This window comes from Capsicum annuum, chromosome 1 (assembly GCF_002878395.1).
Source record: "Capsicum annuum cultivar UCD-10X-F1 chromosome 1, UCD10Xv1.1, whole genome shotgun sequence".
NCBI classification, from domain to species: domain Eukaryota; kingdom Viridiplantae; phylum Streptophyta; class Magnoliopsida; order Solanales; family Solanaceae; genus Capsicum; species Capsicum annuum.
The window spans coordinates 1,917,294-1,934,633 of record NC_061111.1 but is presented as its reverse complement, the minus strand read 5'-3'; the positions used below and the strand labels follow the sequence as shown (position 1 = coordinate 1,934,633).

The 17,340-nt window shown below is 31.8% G+C and overlaps 2 protein-coding genes across 2 annotated transcripts; both read right to left on the bottom strand.

The window, feature by feature from the left end:
- Window positions 1-9,333: 9,333 nt before the first annotated feature.
- LOC107855283 (high mobility group B protein 6) lies at window positions 9,334-12,509 on the bottom strand. Its single transcript, XM_047414121.1, has 8 exons — window positions 11,978-12,509; window positions 11,405-11,530; window positions 10,998-11,272; window positions 10,806-10,911; window positions 10,657-10,722; window positions 10,392-10,562; window positions 10,110-10,289; window positions 9,334-9,617 (listed from the first exon to the last, which is right to left on the bottom strand). Exons 1-8 carry the CDS (start codon window positions 12,431-12,433, stop codon window positions 9,486-9,488), a joined length of 1,512 nt encoding a protein of 503 aa, XP_047270077.1. The 5' UTR covers window positions 12,434-12,509; the 3' UTR covers window positions 9,334-9,485.
- A 511-nt stretch (window positions 12,510-13,020) lies between these two features.
- Window positions 13,021-16,150, bottom strand: LOC107855333 (protein trichome birefringence-like 23; the record flags this gene model as incomplete). The annotated part of the gene is given in 2 exon segments (XM_047414124.1): window positions 13,021-14,185; window positions 15,864-16,150. Coding segments are annotated over 2 exon segments (1,064 nt in total), but the record flags the coding sequence as incomplete, so codon positions are not given.
- Window positions 16,151-17,340: the final 1,190 nt, after the last annotated feature.

The window sequence follows — 17,340 nt, the reverse complement described above, 5'->3', positions numbered from 1 at the left end:
ATTTAATCAATTTCAATTCACCTCACTTATTTTAATGCCTCGACACAATGTTATGGTAATTCCTTGGACAACTCTCCAATCGTTTAATTCCTTTTTACTGTACTTCTGAATTAATCCAACCAAATTGTTGTCCAGTCCTTTATCTACTTTCCTTTATCTTATTTACTCAACTCGCTTAGCTAATACCTCGACATAATATCACGACAATTTCTTGGACAACTCTTCAATAGTTCCATTCCTTCTTACGATCTAGATTAATTCAATCGAAATGGGAAGAAGAGGATAAATCAAACTGTGGTCCAATCCTTTATTTACTGTCTTTTACCTTGTTTGTTATTTTTGAAATCCCTCTTAATTTAAATTTTCAAAGGCAAATTCACATTTAGTAGCTTTCACGTAGAAAAAAATAAACCAAGTGGTTTTTGAATGTGTTCTCACGTGCAGCATAAATTCTTGCAAGATTAACTCAAAACTTTTAGAAAAATAATAATTTTAATATCAATTATATTTTTTTAATTATGTATAAAAGTCAACATATCTAATATTAGCTTAAGATTTAGAAATCTACATAATTCTATATATTATTTCATGTAAGATCAAAACAGAACAATTAATATATGGATAACTAATTAAACCCTGCACAACAGCGAGTAAGAGTGTCAAACGGGCTGGGCTGACCCGTCCGATCCAATCTGACCTGATCCACCTAGTCAACTCGGCCCAGATTGACTCTGCCCGATCGGGCTGTAGGGTATCGAATTTCGAACCCTTTTATTTTTGGTTTTGGACCCGGTTAATCAAGCTCGGACCAAGGCCGGTCCAGGTCAGCTGATTAACCGGTCCGATTTTTTTTTCTTTTTTTTAAATAACAAACGGACTAATTTACTATAAAGTATTATTAATTTATTATATTAAGTAGCATATGTTTTATTTAAAGAAGTACATATATTTTATATGTGTACGTATATATTGAATGGTACATATATTTGTGTGTATATTTTCTAAAGTGGTATATATTTAACGTATATATGTGTATATGTTTTAGAAATTAGTATATAACTATATATTTAGTGTGTGTATATATTGTAGTATATATATATTGCAATATATGTTTTATTTAAAGTATTACATATATTGAATGGTACGTATATATGTGTATATATCTTCTATAGACGTATATATTTAACGTATACATGTGTATATATTTTATAAATTAGTATATAATTATATATATAGTGTGTGTATATATTGTAGTATATTTTATTTAAAGTAGTACGTATATATGTGCATATATCTTTCATAGACGTATATATTTAACATATACATGTGTATATGTTTTATAAATTAGTATATAACTACATATATAGTGTGTGTATTGTAGTATATATATTATAGCATATTTTATTTAAAGTAGTACGTATATATTGAATGGCACGTATGTATGTGTATATATCTTCTATAGACGTATATATTTAACATATACATGTGTATATATTTTATAAATTAGTATATAACTATATATATAGTGTGTGTAATATATTTAACGTATACGTGTGTATATGTTTCATAAATTAGTATATAACTATATATATAGTGTGTGTATATATTATAGTATATATATTATAGTATATTTTATTTAAAGTAGTACGTATATATTGAATGGTACGTATATGTGTATATATCTTCTATTGACGTATATATTTTACGTATACATGTGTATATGTTTTATAAATTATTATATATAGCATTATATTGTAGTATATATCTTGTAGTATATTTTTTATTTAGAGTAATATATATATTTAACTAACGTATAGTCGTATAAATGATTACATGTGTAATTGTGTATATGTGTATATATTTTTTAAATTATAATGTTTAACGTATATATACTATATATATAGAGTATATATATTGTTTAACGTATTTAAAATGTATATAGGTGGGTATATATAGCGTATATTGGAGATTTTTTTTTTTTGATTTTTTACCGGTTTTGACCGGATTTTTAACCGGGTTTAGGTGAGTTGGACCGGGTTGGGTTAAGTGGGACGGTTCAGGGTTGTTTTTAAAATTTTTACTGTTGGGCCCGGAATTCCGACCAGCCCACAACCCGGATAAAAATCACAGGCCGGTTTCGGGTTGACCCAACCCGGCCCACTTGACACCTCTAACAGCGAGTCAACCTTTGGCATGAGGGTTCACTCGAACAGTGGCGGAGCCACCTTTACTTCAGGGGATTCATCCGAACTTCATTCGACGAAAAAGTATACTGTTTTTATATTATTTTACATGGTTAAAAATATTTTTTATTCATATATAATAGATGTTGAACTCTCTTTCGCTGGTGCGTATATACATTTCTGAATTCCCTCAATGAAAATCTTGCCTCCGCCACTGCATTCAAACTTTTTCGATGAAAAGTCATACTATTTATATATGACTAAAATTATTTTTTATCTACATATAATATATGTTAAACTCCCTTCAATTAATTTTGAACCCCCTTAGTCGAAATTTTAACTCCGTCTCTAATCCTGCATAAAATAATACTTATAAACTTCCTAATAACTATTTCTCGAATTATAATAGTAATAATAATTTCATAACTCTAACCAAACTCCCAAACAACCACTAAGTACAAAACCAAATGCAAACACACAGAAATGGATTAATTCGAGGGGAAGAAAACAGAATCATGTAAATTAAGAATTATAGCTAAACTTACTGAAATGCAAAGAGATATTCAAATTTAGGAAAATGTCATTATCACTCCCTAAAAACCTTCCACTTCCTTAAAACAACATGCTAAAGTTATAGATACACCCCGAAATTTTTGTGTATGCCTTTTAAATATTTTTTGAATTATTCATAATTTATAGTACTTTTTATTTCAAAAAAGTGTAACATTCTAAGTCAGTGGCGGAGCACATTTAATTCAGGGGTTCATCCAAATCCCCTTCGTTCGAAAATTATATTATTTTTATATGGTCAAAAATATTTTTTTACGTATATATAGTACATGTTGAACCCCTTTCGACTAGCTCATATATTTACTTCTGAACTCTTTCAATGAAAATTCTAACTCCACCACTGTTCTAAGTCCGAATTCATATTCGAAATTAAAAACTTTGACTCTCAACGTATGAATGATACCACCTAAATTAGAGCAGAAAAACTCCTTATCTTGTCGAAATTTATTTCTTTTATAAACGACAAAATATTAATCAACTGAGATAAGGAAAAAAAAACATCAAAAAGGCAAATAATGTGGATATGAAGTTTTATTTTGTCCATATATTAAAAGAGCAAAACTACATGTAATATATAAGTCCTTTCCCACAAGCAAATGTTTGTAAAAGTGATGTCAATGCTACCAATATCTTGCACGCCTCGAATTTTGAAAATGACGCAAGGTCGATATGGCGGACAATGGCGTAGCTACATTGACTAAAGGATAATCGGTTAATCGCTCGAATATTCTTAATCAAAATATTATATTGTGCGTATAAAAAATAATATTGTATAAAAATCAATAACAACTTTTTTAAGGATATATATTAGAATTTTGAACGTTGTTGACAAATTTTCTAGCTTTGTCGTTGATGGTGGGCAAACAAATTTATTTCGTTTCTCAATTATTCTTTCCGTTCATTTTTACTAGTTTAATTTATTAAGAACAAAAATTTATTTTATTATTCAGTTGAAGAAAGTAAGATATAATTTGTTATTTTCACGTCTATTTATTTAGTGAATTGTGGCAGACCAAAATGAGGCACTTGGTCCTAGGAATTGTTTGCGTCAAATGATTAAAACAACTCAGTACAAAGGTTATCGGATTACCATTGGGATCGATGTTGAGATACACGATTTATTCGATAAATGTGGCAGACCAAAATTAGGCACTTGGTCCTAGGAATGGTCGAAGGGTTGTTTCTGTCCTTATCCATGATTAAACGACTCAACACAAGGTTATTGGATTATCATTAAGATCAAGGTTGAGATACACGATTTATCCAATGAATTTGTCAGATCAAAATTAGGCCCTTGGTGTTAGGAATGATTTGAGTCAAATGTTGGCCATGACATGAAAATAGTTTGGCCGAAGGGTCATTTCTGTCCTTGTCCCCATAATTAAACAACTCAGCACAAGATCATTGGATAATCATCGAAATTTGGATTAGAGAAACATAATTGTTGTAACGTATAATGATTAGTTTGTATGAGAAATAGGACATGGAAATTGTGATTATGCTCAATCTATATCCTTTCATCCCTATTCTTGATTCTAATATTTGTACTTATTTTTTGTATGGTAGTTGTTATACAGCTTCTTATATCAACTGGGGTGTTTATCGTTGTTATTACTGTTTGAAGTAGTAGTTTAATTAATCTATTAGTGGTAATCCCTGCATCCTAGTTATTTTCTTTATGTTTTAACGAGTGAGATAGACTTATAATAATCAAGACAATACAATATTGACATTTTGTTTATTTTTTAAAAGGTATATCAAACTAAATATGAACAAGTATGGATAGATAGCATACTGCTTCTCTCTATTTATATTTTTACTTTTTCACTATACTAAAAATAAATGTTCAGTCTGAAAAATAAATTGACACTTTATCATTTTGTGTCCAACTTATCCTTGCATTAAATATTATTCATTATTCAAAATATTAAATTTATTATATTCAAAGAGTGATGTAATTAAATTAGGAAAAATCTCTTTGGCCACAACAGTAAAAAGACTCATTCACACTATAAACTAGTTTCTTTTTATACATTTTTACCCCTTTCATTTTAAATTTAAAATTCTATCATTACTTTTATTACTATTTTCCAATACATTGGAAACTATCCCAATATATGGGAATGGAAAAGTTAACATGATTTTCATAGGGAAAAGGCATCGTTTTCATCTCAAATTATACCCGAAAAGTCGAAGCCACACCTAAACTATACTAGTGACCTATTACACACCTAAACTATAAAAAAAGTGAAACTATTTACACCCTGTCAGACTACCACCACTTGCATGTGGTGTAGTGTTTTACACGCGCTGCTACGCCAGCACCACGTCAGTAAAAAGTATCACTTTTTTATAGTTAAGGTGTGTAGTAGGTCACTTATATAGTTTAGGTATGAATTCGACTTTTCGACAATAATTTGGGGTGGAAACGATGCATTTTCCCTTAATGTTTTTAACCGTTTACTTTTGTTATTTAATAGGTTGGACGCGCCTAAAATAAGTGTAACACACGCGCCTTAGAATGGGGATCGCGGGGAGGTAATAATATCACTTTTATATAGTTAAGGTGTGTAATGGGTCACTTGTATAATTTAAGTGTGGCTTAGACTTTTCTTATATAGTATGAGGTGAAAATGATGTCTTTTCCCATTTTCATAAATATGATTGCATAATATGTATTGTTTGAAAAGAATAGTGTAGAATAAAAATAATGATATAAAATTAATTAATTATATTTTCATATAGTCAAAATAAATGTGACCAAAGTAGTATCGTCTGGAAATTTTAATTTAACATATACACTTATGTTAAATTAATATATTTGTTAGGAAAAATATACTCCACAAAAAACTACTTATGTTTCTTTTTGAAAAGAATGGTCTAAAATAAAAATAATGATATAAAATTAATTATTTTATTTTCATATAGCCAAAATTAATGTGACCAAAGTAGTATTGTCTGAAAATTTTAATTTAACATAATATACTTATGTATCATATTTACTTAATTATTTATTTTATCAGATAGATAGTTTTAATTTTTTTAATCTTTTATTTGAAATTTTATGCCTCTTTTATTTTATGAGTGAGAATTCCAGTTGTTTCACAGTAACACATTGCACACTGCCCGTGGATTAATGTACATTAGTTTGTTAGTATTTACAGGACATGTTGGAGTTATTTATATAGTCTGTTTTTCTTCTTCTTCTTTTTCAGTTATTTTTTTGTTGAAAATCAAATCATATGATTTGAAATATTCTCTCCAAATTAAAAGGTGTCACATGAATATTTCAATTATTTTTTCTCTCTAATTATTTATAGGGGTGAGTACTGATTATTCCAGTACTCATTTATCCGGTTCAATTCTTTCAATTTTTTTTTTTTACAATTTTAATTTCTACTTTTTAATCTAAATTTTTTATTTTACATTATTTATGTTCCATTTTCTTTTTTTTTTTATTTCTTAATCATTACTTCTTGTAATTTTATGTTATGTCACAAATTTTTATTTTTTATTATTTATTTCTTCACCTAGCATAACTGATTAACTGCTCTACTATTTTAATTTTTGAATTAAAATAGAATTTTATTGTTGAATATTTCAAAAATTATGTTTAAAATTGTTTAAATATATAGTTTAATTTTAATTTAACATAATAATTTAAAAATAATTAATTAAAGGTCATTTTAGTAATAACTATAAGTAGTGATTCACAATTTATCAAATCGACATAACATAAAGGCGAAAGACTTGTACGATCAACACTTATATCTCACTCATTTTGGTTCGACACATATGAAGTCTGAATTATATGATTTCTTTAATATATCAACATTTACAACGTCTAGAGTGTTTGAGTTGTAGTTATTGAAATATCTCACAAATTATGTGTAAAAACTATTTCAATATATAATTTAAGTTTATTTAAATATAATAATTAAAAAATAATTAATTCTAGGTTAATTTAATAATATGTATAAGTATCGAACACAAGTTATCAAATCAGCGTAACATAATGACGAAAGACTTGTATGGTCAACTCTTATGTCTCACTCTCTTTGGTTCGACACATGATGTATGAACTATATGATTTTTATAATATGTTGACATTTATCCTGTTTGAAGTGTTTGAGTTGTCGTTATTGAAATATCTCACAGATTATGTTTAAAAATTATTCAAATATATAGTTTAATTTTATTCAAACATAATAATTAAAAAACAATAAATTAAAGGTCAATTTAGTAACATATTATATAAGTAACAAATCACAATTTATCCAATTCGCTAACATAGAGGTGAAAGACTTGTATGATAAAAAATAACGATAGCTCGAAGAGGAATAAACTGTCCTTCAAATAATTTCTTTCTTTATTTAAGTTAAGAAAGAAGTCAAATACGTTTGGACTTTTTGTCTTCGAACCAAAAAATTATATGTATAAATGTTATAATTATTTGAATACATGATATTATTTTTTATAACTAAATATAAATATTTTATACCGTGTAGTCATTAATTTGAGTTTAGTCTACTTATTTTACATGTACTATGATGTTTTAAAATTCTAGTTTTTGAAAAATATGATCAAACATAACACTCCAAATCTAATTGTTTATATGTGATATAGTATATGATTGATTTTTAATGTACTTCAATAGATTGATCCTTTGACTTTTGAAATAAAGCAACCTCTACAATTAAACAACATAAAATGCTAAAGTTTCGAAACAATATTGAAAAGTAATGTAAAAAATTCAAATATCCTTATCTAATAATCATAGATACCAATTTATTAATTTTCAACATTCATTTAAAATAATTATTCTTTATTATTTTATACTTATCAATTTATCATTAGCTAGTTATAAACCAAACTATCAAACCAGGTTGATAGTTTTATTTAAATTTAAAATTTTAAAATTGACTAAATTACTTTAGTTTTGATTTTAATGAAAAATGATCCAAACAGAATCATGAACGCTCACTATTTAAAAAAAGAATTTAACATCCTTTTATTTCTTAAAATGCGTTTCTAGGAAATTAAAATAGTTGTAGTTCAAATTTTATCAAATAAAAATAATATTGTATCACAATCAATATTTATAATTTCATTCGAATTGAGTAAATCACAGATTTTTTTTGGGTTGATCAAGAAATAAAATTGAAAATTTAAATAGAAAAATAATCAAGAAGCATATTTAATAACGAAGATTATGACTATGACATAATTCAGAATTTAGACATAGAGATATGACATATTTAGTTTTTATTTATCAACTCCACTTTTCAAATAATTAAGATTACTTTGATTAATTTATTTTAAATTTTATTTTAAATTTAAAATAAAACTTTTTGAATTGGATGATATCTTTTTTGATTTAAATAAGTTATAAATATATTCAAATTACACCGATTAAAATTTGAAGTGAAATATAAGTTTATCTATACATTATTATTAAAAAGAGAGTAAAAAAAAAAAAAGAAAAAAAAAAGGAGAGTAGAGTATAAAATACACATATTTCATTTTTTAAGTATAAGTCAATATATAGTTTTTAAATTTTATGTAGAAATCTTTTATACTCATTAATTGTTGTTGTTTAAATCAATTTTAGTTGTTCAATAAGTTTAGAGAATTGGAAAAAGTGACTGCATTTATTAATTTATTTTGGAGGGAAACTTATTTAGAAAAGCATGGTAAAAACTAAAATAAGGCTATAGAAGTCTTTTCACAATTGTAAGCAAATTTGGGTCAAATAATTGTGGCCATTTATCAGTATGAGTAATAAATATATTAATCCATAATTTTATCAACATGAAGAGATAGGACAGGACCCATGATTTTGAATAGTGTGGGCCCGTTAGTCCTGCTTTTTGTTGCAATTTAATGTGTGCTTCATCTAAATTTGAAGTTTTTTATTCGATATTTGAAGTATCGTAAATTTCGATAGATGATAAAAATTTATTCGAGCATCAAGCTAAATTCTCACACTTAATGATGGTTAGTTATTATGCATGTATTGAGCTCATATAATTCAAATTGACTCATGAAAAATTATGTCAAACATGACATATACTTATATACTTATAGTAGTAAAGAAAAAGAAGTTTTAATAAAGAAATTAGTTATTTAAATATATTATTTAAAAACAAACAAAGACATTAGATCCTCCTTTTTTTTTTTTTTTTCATGCTAGCTCCATCCCATGAAAGAAGCCTTTTCTTCTAATTCTTGTGACGAATCATCAATTTAGGTATTTTGAGACATTGAAGTCCAATTATTAAAGGATAAAAAGAAATTAATTGACAGCTAGTATATTCCACATTAAATTAAGGTGTTGAATTTGTCAAGAAAAATGGCACAAGGTGTTAAATTACGGTGTTGATACGCAGAGGCGGAGCCAGCCTTCGATGGAAAATTATAATATTAAGTATTATTAATATACGATTAAAATGATTTTTTTCTTCAGATTTTGAATCCCCTCGGCAGAAGTTCCGGCTCTGCCTCTATTGATTGGGCACGAGAAATCAGCCACAAGGCGTCAAAAATATGTGTGAATTATGTTACTCTGAGACTCTATATATGGCTAAAACCCAAAGTCATCCATTAGAAGTCAAATGAAAAGGAAATTAGCAAAGAGTAAACTAATTAAAATGACATCATCAAATGACTATTTTCAAAGTTATCAACTCTAACTAGCACTTCAACATAGCCAGTTGAACTAGTTCTAAGCAGCTAATTTCTTATTGGTTTTTCTACTTGTTGTTCTGCTGCAGTTTTGTTGTATTCTTCCATTTCCGTTTTGTAGGCTTCCATTGCTTCAGCTGCTTCCTTATTCCACACTTGTTTTTCTTCTTCACTCAGTTCCTACACATCAAAACAAAGTTACATATACATCAAAACACAACTCCAATTGTAGTGTAGACCTACGTTGCTCGGACTCTCCCAAAATTGCTGGCTGCCGCACACGTGTTGGATCCTCCAAAAACGCACTACTTTTGGCACACACCCCATGACATTTTTGAAGAGTCGAGCAACATAGGTGTCTGCTTCCACAACTCCAACCAGTGGAACAACGTTAACCCGGAGACAACATAATTGTTGCTCCAAGTTTAGGGGGGTTGGGTCCGCTTACCACGTAATTACCCGGAGACAACATAATTGTTGCTCCAAGTTTAGGGGGGTTGGGTCCGCTTTGGCAGAAAATTATTTATATATGGTTTAAACTTATTTTAAACCCCCTTAGTGAAAATTCTGATTTCGCCACTGCTTCCGTTCACATCAACACATACATTTGGGGGGGTGGGGGGGAGGGGGGGGGGGAGAGTTCACTTTAAACTGAAAATGTGCATTATATACCTTCCATTTGAGTGAAATGAGAGCATTAATGGTAGAATTGGTGATTCCGGGCCGCTCTTCAACTAGTTTCTTTCGTTCCTCTCTACTGAAACGGAAGAATGATGAAGCGGGCTTCTTTGGTTTGTTAGGATCCACATTGTCGTCCTTTTGTTTCTTCTTTTGGCGATTTGCTTTCGTTTTCTGCTAGTCACACCACAACAAACCAATCAATAAGATAATTTAACATTCATAGCCTAAAAGAATTGGATCAAGACTGGCTAGAACAATAACAAGAAACCAAACCTTGATTAAATTTTCGGTCTTTTCTTTCTTTTTGAGCAATTGAAGTGCTTCTTGCTTCTTGAGTTTCATCAGCTCCTCCTCTTCCTTCATGTGTTCAGCAGCTTCTTCGTCTTTCTTCTTCTTATAAACTTCCATTTCTTGCAGATATTGCTCCTTTTTCTTCATCGCCATCTGCATATATCGAAGGAAACATTTCTAACTTTCTAAAATAAGAAACATTGACACAAGGGGATTTCATTTTTCCAAGATGGGGTATAAAAATCACCTCTTCATAGGGTGCTTTTTGTTTCTCTGTCATGATCTTCCATTCTTCACCGGTAATCTTCGCCACCTATAAATCGAAGTACTAATTTAGAAACTTGATGAAATTCCAAGAACGATCACAAACAACAAAACTCTATCATGAATCTTTACCTCCTTCACATTGTTGTTCTCAGCAAGTAGAGAAGCTCGACGCTCATTGGTAAACAGGAAAAATGCTGACAACGGTTGCTTTGGTTTCAAGGGGTCCTTTTCTTTCCTATGACGATTAATTAAAAGGGCGAGCATAAGATATAAAGTTCGTAGGCACCTAATAAATATGACTTAGAGAAAGTGAAAATTTACTTTTTCTTCTTGTTTTCGTTCACTATTGCTCCTTGCTGGAATTGAATATACTGTTCAAGTAACTCCATAGCTGTCTTTTGTTTCTGCTCTTCATCGAAGAGCCTCATAGCTTCGTGTTCACGCTTCTCCATTCCGATGATCTTCAAGTATGCTTCCTTCTCAGCTTGGTATTTTTCCTGATAAGGCTTTTTCTCTTCTGCACTTAATGTTTTCCACTTAGCCCCCAATAAACTTGCTGTCTCCTTGAACTCAGCATTTGGTTTAGCCTTTTTCACCTGACATAAAAAATCCCCGATATAACAACAACAATAACAACCCGGTGTAATCTCACAAGTGGGGTCTGGGGACGGCATTAATATCAAAATAAGCACAAAATTCAACGAACATTTGAACTAAAGACACGTTACCTCATTCCACTGATCTTTGCACCACAACAGATATGGCGGTACTGGCCTTTTCTTCGAAGGATCCGCCTTCTTTTTCTTCTCTTTCTTTTCCTCATTGTCCCTAAGAGATTGCACTATAGGGAAGTTCTAATGAAATATGGAAAATTAATAAAAATGTCAGCTTTGAAATGAAGTAGTTACAAACAAGAACGAATGAAATGTACAAATCAACTATGCCACAATCCCAAATGATAAAAATTGTCAGCCTGATACACATAATGTTTCGAAAAGAACAAATTGGATATGGAAGAGCTAGAGAATCGTTAATGAATTCTGCAGAACTCAGTAGCTTGTCGGCTACCCTTGAAATATACATACCAAGTGTAATCCTACAAAGTGAGGTCTGGGAAGGATAAAGTGTACGCTTACCGCCTTACCGTACTTTGGAGGTAGAGAAGCTATTTTCGATAGATCCTCGGCTCAATTTTATTTATAAATCAACTTAATATGTATTATGAAGAATTTTATCAGAACGCATAAGCTTAAAATTCTGGATCCGCGTCTGAGATCAAATACAAGATTCAAGAAACATACCAGGGTTGGTTTGAACTCTTTCATTTTCTGCAGTTTTTTGAGCTCAGTCTGAAGCTTCTCGTGCTCTTTACCCCGAGCTTCGAGCTCTTCCTCTTTCTGTTTCAACATTTCCTCTCTGACCTTCAGCATTTCCTCAGTCTGCTCCTTCTCAAGTGTCATCTTCTGAAGCTTTTCTTGCATTTCTGCCAACTCTCTCTCAAAAGAACTTCGTTCTGCATGCTGCTTCAAGGCCTTTGAGGCCCCTCTCTTGTTCGATTTCTTCTGAGATTGTGGTTCAAGATTCTCCTTAACAGAATCATCCACAGGCATTAACACGGAAGGCGACTGAGCTACAGTTCCAGCCAGTATATTGGCTTCATTCGATGACTGGTTTTTCTGCTTCAACGCCTTCCTCGACTTCCCTTTCTTCGTGGGGACGGGGTCGGAGGCAAGGGACATTTCAGCAACAGTAGCCATTGGAATGAGATTAGAAAGGAAAAAGGTTGAAACTAGAACAGTATTTAATGGTATTTGTTTAGGTGAACAATGGGGCTTTATATAGGAAAATGGAGACCTAACGGCTAGTTTTTCAAATTCAAAAAGAGCACTTTGTTTTCCAAGATTCATAAAGTAAACACACTTAAATTGGAAAAATCTTAGATTTGAAGTTTTGCAGGTGGAAGTCCAAAAATGCGAAACGGGAAAGTTGAAAGTATTTGAAGAACAGATTTTCAAAATCTGATCAAGTTTCATGGTCAAACAAATATTTAAAGATAAATTTTCAATAACTACACCCAAAATCTATAGCCAAACGCTAGCCCCAAAAAGAGAGAAGTAACATAGACAAGATTGTTAAACGATACTCGTGGTATCTAGACCAGCTTGCACGCTCCTAGACCAATTCCACGATTCAACCGGGTACATGCTTCCTCCCGCCAGCAAAGCACGAGTAATTCTATCCATCAAGGCTTGAATAAATGGAAGAAATCACTTAATAATTCTTTCTTGAACTTCTATAATCATTATTAATCATTTAAAACTGTGGAATGTCAAAGAAAGTAATAAATGCAAAACTGTACCAAATTATCTTTACTTGTGACTTGCAAATTTTATTATAAGTACAAGTGTACAACACAATCTTGTGACTATAAATATTCCAAATCCCAAAAGAAAAAAAAAAATCCCACTACAGAATCTTGAAAAATCATGTATATGAGAATCAGGCAATAACATTGCAATCAAGATGAACTTCCCCATTGAAAAAATTTTGTATATAGGCAAACTGATGCATCAGCCGTGGTACATAGTCGCGAGGAGCACCCGTTGTGTGCCTTAAATCTCTAGTATTCACATCACAAAGTAGAGATAAACAGAGCAACGTTCATACCAGTGCGCTGGCCTTGCTATTTGCTCGAGAAAACAACTTACGCTTCACAAGTTCACAAGTTCATCTCATAAACCATTTAACATAATCTCCATTAGTATATCGTTCCAGGCATCTATAGGTCCAGGCAAACACCAATGCAAGCAGTCATTGATGACTTTTGCGTTCTTGTCTTTTGCGAATGGCTGGAAATGCCTGTATGGACCTGGGTGCCCGTCAGGCCTCATTAATGAAAGGCTAGTTATGTCGAAAAGCTTTAGATTCAAACCTTTCTCCGAAGCTTTAGCTGTAGCCTTATCAATTTCCTCTAACTCAATTTCATGTAGAATTTTGTTGACCTCGCTCAAACTGAAATTACCTTCCTTCACCGGTTCTGTTCTTTTACAACTTCCTCCACTAAACCACTCACCATTTTCGAAATGGTCTGGTGTCGCGGTCCTGAAAAAGATCATGCCTTTGTGATTTGATGAGAGGATGTAGTTGAAAACATTTCCAAGAACCTTCCGGTACGCAAAGTTGAAACCAAGCTCAGTGAAGTTTTTCTTGGGACAGTAGTGGCAGCCCAATACTGTATCGTTTTCATAGTAGATTGTAGTTTTGACATACCACTCACCACTCGCAAATATCATATAGTCAAAATTCTTAAACTGATCTGTCCAACTCGTATCGAGTTTGTCAATGTGAAGTTCAATCTCAGATGTAGAAACTCCATTGTAGTCTTCAAATATAGCTGCTTGTGCCAGAAAGGGGGACCAAATTACTGAAATGGTAAAGTTGTATGAGGGGAATAACCATCTCCTGGATCGGTACTCCTTGTCATGGTATACTTCAAAGGCTTCCTCTACCTGAAATAGCATCATTTAATCAGATGAATTCAACCAAAGTCATTCTCATACACGAGACTACTCCTTTCAACAATCACCTAGCTAGGACGAGAAGAAACCTATAGCTACAGAAAAAAAAAAACGCAAACACAAACACATACAGCTAGAAGAGTGACAATTCACAAAATCAGAACTTTCAAATAGTAGCATCAAATCCTTCTGTGGATGTACAAGAAATTATGAAACACAGATGAAATAGTACCTGATAATCAATCAATGACTAGCAACAACTGCAAGCAATTAATCAGTCACCGGATGCCAGCATTAGTGAAACATCCATTACACCCAAAAGTCGCATCCAAGACCGAAAAGTTAATAGATACCTTAATTATACAACATTATAGTTTCTGTGCAAAATTGACTTTTTTATATATTAAATCGTCATAGAAGCATCTAACAGTAACACTATACACAATACACAGGAGGCTCCTTACTTCAACTACTTCTCCATAAGGTCTTCAATAAGTGTGTGCTGAAACCTGCTACCATGCAACTAGTTGGCTTTTGGTACCCCAATAACTAACCGGTTACAAGCATTTCCCAGCAGAAACCAAGACAAGGTTACAAGCATTTCCCAGCAGAAACCAAGACAAACATGAATACAGCGGAAGATTTTAAGGCGTCAACTAAAAATTTGAGTTGAAAGAAACCAGCAAACATCTCTTCAAGAAGTACAATATCTGTTCTCACTTCTCACACATGGGAATACTTGGGCAATATTATAATGGTGCTTTAAAGAATTCAACAGACAACGTTCAAGCTATCTCCCAGTTACAGCTTCCATCCACTATAAAGTTACATGTTCACACTTACATGTTTGAAACACCTAATTTAATGAGATTCAAAACAAATACTACTCCCTTCGTTTCGTTTTAGTTGGCCTTCTTTCTAAAAATATTTGTTTCAATTTAGTTGTCCCTTTGATGAAATCAAGAGAATTTTATTATGTTCTTCCAATAATACCCTTAACATTAAATGACTAAACAAAGTGTATTTACTCACATTTATATTTTCAAAGCATAATTAATAAGGCTAATTTGATAAAATAGACCCCCTAATTAATATTTTCTTAATGGGTGTGCCAAGTCTATAGGGGCCAACTAATATGAAAAGAAGGGAGTACATCCTTTCCAAATTGACTGGCTTTTATTCATGGGAAGCCCCAAAATCTGTCCACTTTATTAAAAAAAAGAAATTGAAAGTTCCAATGCATTTTTTATTAGTATAGAAAGCTGTACCAGTGGAATTTTTACTTCTGGACAAACTTTTCTCAACCCCATTCTTCAAAAACACAAGTCCAAAGGTTCATTTCTGGTGGCATGGAGTGAACATAATCGAGAATACCAAACACGGAAATGAAACATCTTAATCCCATCTCATCCAAGCAAAAATTTAAGCGCTAACTTGTTCTAGACAAGTGAGCAGAATGTACCACGCCTTAAAGGGAAAAAGACAATCCAAGCGAGCAGAATGAACCGCCTGCGCCTTAAGGGAAAAAGACAATCCAAGCAATCAACACCAAAATATCATTTTGTTAACTGATCAATGTGAAAGTTAAATCATGGTGGAAACATAGGAAAAGAACAACCAAACCTAATGCAAACAAATTAGAGCAATTGACAGTGAGTGTAACTGTTACCTTTGAGAGTACGCAAAGAAATGATTGGACATGGTTCCTTGATATTGAATCACCAATCAAAGCCCATGTTTTATTACTCATTAACTGAAGAAACTTATGTGGATTAAACCGAGGCAACTTGCAATTTCGTGGTTTCCACGTCCAGTAAAGATAACCATTATCTGGCCGGCCATTCTTCATACAATTCTGATGGTCTTCAATAAATTTGCATGTCTCATTCGTGTAAACAGGACCAGATGGATCAGGAATCCAATCTCCAATGAAGAGATTACACCTCCCAGATTGCTCTGTAGAAAAGCCAAGGAAACAAACGGCACTATGTGACAACATAGATTACAAATGATATTCCAAAATAAGACATATCATAAACGGACAACAACTAAAGGATCAGCCGACAAATCTATAACCTACCATGACGTAGCGCTATTTAAGCGAATCAAACAAAATGTAGTATTATGTACCCTGTCAACTTCAACACTTACTTTAAGGGTTATTTGGTCTGGGGGAATGGCATAGACAAAGTTCTCCCACTCCCACCATATATATGGGATATCTTATCCCATCGTTATAGTACAAGTGGTGAGATAAATAATCTCATGACTAACTAATACTCCTAACCAAACATAGGATTAAAATAATCCTGCATTTTATCCCAGGATTATTATTCCTTAATCCTCAGACCAAATGACCCTTAAAGGTAACAATTTAAATCACGTCAAGCCCGCTAGGCAACCACCTCAAGGCTCCATACCGAATGAAAACAAAACAAAAACAATAAGGCATCCATTCTTTGCACATTTTAACTTACGACAGTTGCAAAAAAACAAATTACAGCTAATCAACTGCACAAGAACCACTAAAGGGAAGGGGAAAAATTTGAGGCTCCATGATCATTGCTCAGTGAGTGCAGAATATACTGCACACACTACTCGTTTGTATAAACGAGTATATAATTAATTCAAACATAAAACTTTAAAGATTATAACTACAACAGATCCAAAAGTACTTCAATTTTCAGATTCTCAGTTATGCAACTCTTCTTCCTCAAGGACAAAAGATGATTTTTTTTTTTAAGTTGGGGGAGGGGATTATAAGGTGTATAATCGAACTCTCACCAACAAGGTAAAAGTTCACGTAGCCTGTTAACTGAGCTACTACGATTCTCCTATAATGATCATTAAAAATTTACCTTCTTTATCACATTCTAATACATAACATACTCAAAATTAGAGAACCAAGAATTGGGAAAAATCTCAAATGGAGGAGGCTATTACAAGGTGGATTATCGAACCCTCACCAACAAGGTGAAAGTTCAATAGTCGGTAAACCAACTGAGCTACTTAGATTCTCCTAAATAATCATCAAAACACTTTTCTTTATCACATTCTAATATATAACATACTCAAAACTAGAAAACCAAGAATTGGGAAAAAGCTCAAATGAAGGGGATTACAAGGTGGATAATCGAACTCTCACC